Source organism: Panthera uncia, chromosome A2 (assembly GCF_023721935.1).
Source record: "Panthera uncia isolate 11264 chromosome A2, Puncia_PCG_1.0, whole genome shotgun sequence".
Lineage (NCBI taxonomy): Eukaryota > Metazoa > Chordata > Mammalia > Carnivora > Felidae > Panthera > Panthera uncia.
This window is the reverse complement of record NC_064816.1, coordinates 101313158-101316691: the sequence shown is the minus strand read 5'-3', so window position 1 is coordinate 101316691 and position 3534 is coordinate 101313158. Positions and strand designations below refer to the sequence as shown.

The 3534-nt window shown below is 34.4% G+C and overlaps 1 protein-coding gene across 1 annotated transcript; it reads right to left on the bottom strand.

Moving 5' to 3' along the window:
- Positions 1-2284: 2284 nt before the first annotated feature.
- LOC125930996 (taste receptor type 2 member 7-like) lies at positions 2285-3199 on the bottom strand. The gene has a single exon (XM_049643143.1). The coding sequence runs from the start codon at positions 3197-3199 to the stop codon at positions 2285-2287; it is 915 nt and encodes a 304-aa protein (XP_049499100.1).
- Between the last annotated feature and the right edge of the window lie 335 nt (positions 3200-3534).

Below are 3534 nucleotides of genomic sequence, written 5' to 3'. Positions count from 1 at the left end.
AACAAAATTACATCCATAAAATGAAACATTATGAAGTTGTTGCAAATGCCAAATTTCACACATGTAATTTACATCAAAATATAGCATAAAGTATATATACAGCACAATCTCCATAATGTCATACATTACATCACATACATGTATAGTGGTATTTGCATATGTATGTACATGGATGTCAACGCTGGAAGAATGTATATGAAAATTTGACATGGGATTCTATCAGGTTCACTTCTTACATTTCTTATTTTTCCAATTTTCTACATTAACTATGTATTATTTTACAAGTTAAAAAAAATTATTAAAATTATTTTTAAATTAAAAAAATAAATGAACATAGTAGAGGATATAAGTGGCCCAATGGTATCAGACCTCAATATGGAAATATCTGTCATGACTACCTATGTAATTCAGGCACTGGCACCAGTGAGACTTTCACCTTGGCCTTAGAACAAGGGGCCATGGGGCTTCTCCAGGATGATGCACAGGTCGTTGAATAACCTAAGGAGTAGGTTCCAGTTACGCAATTGTCCTGAACTCAGGCTGTAAACATAGTGAATCCAGTTTTTCCCAGGGGAGAGTTTAGTTTTACCTGACTCAACGAGTGAGCCTGGCATGGTAATTTCCTGGAGTCAAGTGATATTAAATTGTAAATTGGGGGACCTATGTTCAGATCACTTCAGACTATTAGCAAACCAAATATGAGATAAATATAAAAAATAAAGGATTTGACCAAATAATAGAATAATTCAGAGATTTTGAAATATTTTTAAGTTGACTGTTTAAGAACATAATACAGAAAGGTCATAGGATATCATTGATTATAGGTTGAACATTGATTGTTTTTTATCATAAATTTCAAGATCTAAAGTTCTATAAATAAGAATGGGAAGAAAACCAAATAAGAGAACACTGGCTTTAGAGACATAAGAGCCACATTTGAGTTCCAATTTCTCCAGTGAGTATAGCTGATGGACTTTAGGTATGTGTAACGACCTCTTCAAACCTTACTTCTGCATGCGGAAACTGAGATAATTCCACTGCCTATTTTACACAATGTTCTGAGAATGAAGCAAACGATTGTGTGTAAAAATATTTTATAACATTAGAAAAAATCCATGTACACACACATCTAGGTTTGTTTTTTTTGTTTTCATCCTTGCAACTTCTAAGTCACCTAATCACAGTTTATTTACAATTAAAAGTAACTACAATTCTTTTTATTTGTTTGTTTAGGAGTCAGGGTTGCACAAATTCAAAATAGATATCGTGAGATGTAAAATATGACAAAAATTATTTTTCTTTCTTAAAGCAAGACTATTTATTTATAGAGCAGAATCCACTCAACTCTACCAACATGTTTCAAAACTTTTACCTTAGATCTTCAAGTCTTTTGCTGATGCCATACCCTGGGCAATATTTCCAGCTGGAAGAAATTGACGCACCAGTTAAGGGGTTAAGACATCAGCTAAACATTTTCCTACCGAGACTTCAATGTCAACAACCTCACTCCTATTCTCTCTGGGCAGGAGTTTAACACTTGAAGGGACGAGAAAATATTTCTTCATCTTGTAAGAGGTGGAGACCATGGATTGTATGTGTATATGCACATAAATGCTAGCTCTATTTGCATCTTCTCATTTACCAACTTGAACTAGTAACTGATATCAAAAGCAAAGTTAGACTTTAATCTGCATATCTGGGTTCATTGCCATGACATCCAGAAACTTTCAATATATAATTTGAATTTTAACAATAGTTACACTAATGATGCTCTTTGAAAAATAGTTATGTTTAACCAAATAGACAAATTGGTTATACTGTTACACGTCTTAGCCTAAATCAACGTGATTTTGCTCATCTAAAACAGAAGATTCTCAGTGACCTGAGTAAACAGATAACAGAACTACTTTGGTTAACCAAATGAAGTCTTTTTACTTCTCTGATTTTTTTTTTATACAACTGCCACTCTACTGCAAATGTTAATTATTTGAATGTATTAGTATCATAACACTTATATATTTTATGTATATATTTATTCATATATGTTTTAAGTATACAGTCCCTGGGGAAAAAATATCCTATCCATCCAACATCAAAATTAGTGCTTCACATGTCCTGGGGGTAGAAGAGGAGAAGGAAATTGCTAGAAAGAGAGCACACAAAATACATAAGTAAACAAAAACAAAATATAAGTCTATCAAATCCACGTCAAACAAATACACAATATTTAACATTGCTTCTGCTCTTCATTGAACCTTTCTTCTTTTTCAGGATTGTTTGTATTTCATTGATTCTTTTTGAGGCAGAGAAGTCTCCTGAAAGGTTGTTGGAATTTAGAATTATTCAATATGATTATAACTGAATGTCCAGAGGGAAATGCTGCCATTATGTCCTTTACCACAAAGAAGCACTGACTTCCGTAAGGAATACTGAATGTCATATTGGCCATGAAGGCAGCAAAATAAGAAATAAAGAAGCAAAAGAATGTTATCACTGTTTTTAATGCATTTATATGGGCTTCTGTGCTGGCATTTCTAACACCATGAGATCTGTTTTGCATCCGATGAGTGTGCCTATAGAGAGAAATGAATAACATAAAAGTACACATCACAAATATGGCTAGTGGAAATAGTAATGCCAAGTTGACAAGAAGCACTCCATTAATTGGTCTTATCTTGAGTTCAGTCTTCTTCAGCGTGGCATTCTTGAGGAAATCATTATTGTTCGTGTTTTTAGGGTAACCTACATCCAAACACACAGCGGCAATGCTCATGGAGGCCAGCAGGCTTCCCAGAAGCAGCCAAGGCATTAACTTTGAGATCCTGAATTTCAGCCAAAGAAAATAGGATTGAGTGAAGCCTGATATCTTGAGGCAGTAAAACACAGAAAGGCAGGTGGCAAACCAAAGACTGACAGAGCTAAAAAACATCCAAAAGAACAACATTGCTGCACCATAAATTTTTACCCTATAAAAGAGTGGAAAGAACACAGAGAAAAAACTTTGTACCATTAACACCATCAACAAACCAAATCTCGATATCCCTATACATATGCAAAGGAGTTGCATTGGTGTTAGCTTTCTGCTTTTGATCAATTCTTTACCGTTGATGATTACAAGAAATCCATTTACTGTAATCCCTGTGATAAATTCTGCTGACATGATGATAAGGTGAGGAATCGCTGACAAAGAGGAGGCCATGTTCCCTACCATAAATCTTAGCTTTTTCTTATGGAGGTGTTAAATACCTCCACCGGATGATCTTGCAGATAGGAACATAGAGCACTGAGAAATCTGATCTGCCAATTCCTGGATCATAAGTAGACTCTTGCACTAGATTTTTACCGGAAGGAAGAAAATCAGAGGGACTACTTTTTGAATCTGGTGCTCTTCACAAGAAACTGCGAATGCAAATCCAAAAATTTGAATGAAGGTTGGGTCTTCCAATTACATCCTAGGGAAAAATGCCATATTGGCATTCATCAGTTCTCATTCGTTTTCAATTTTGCTGAAAAATATGATTATAAATATATTTT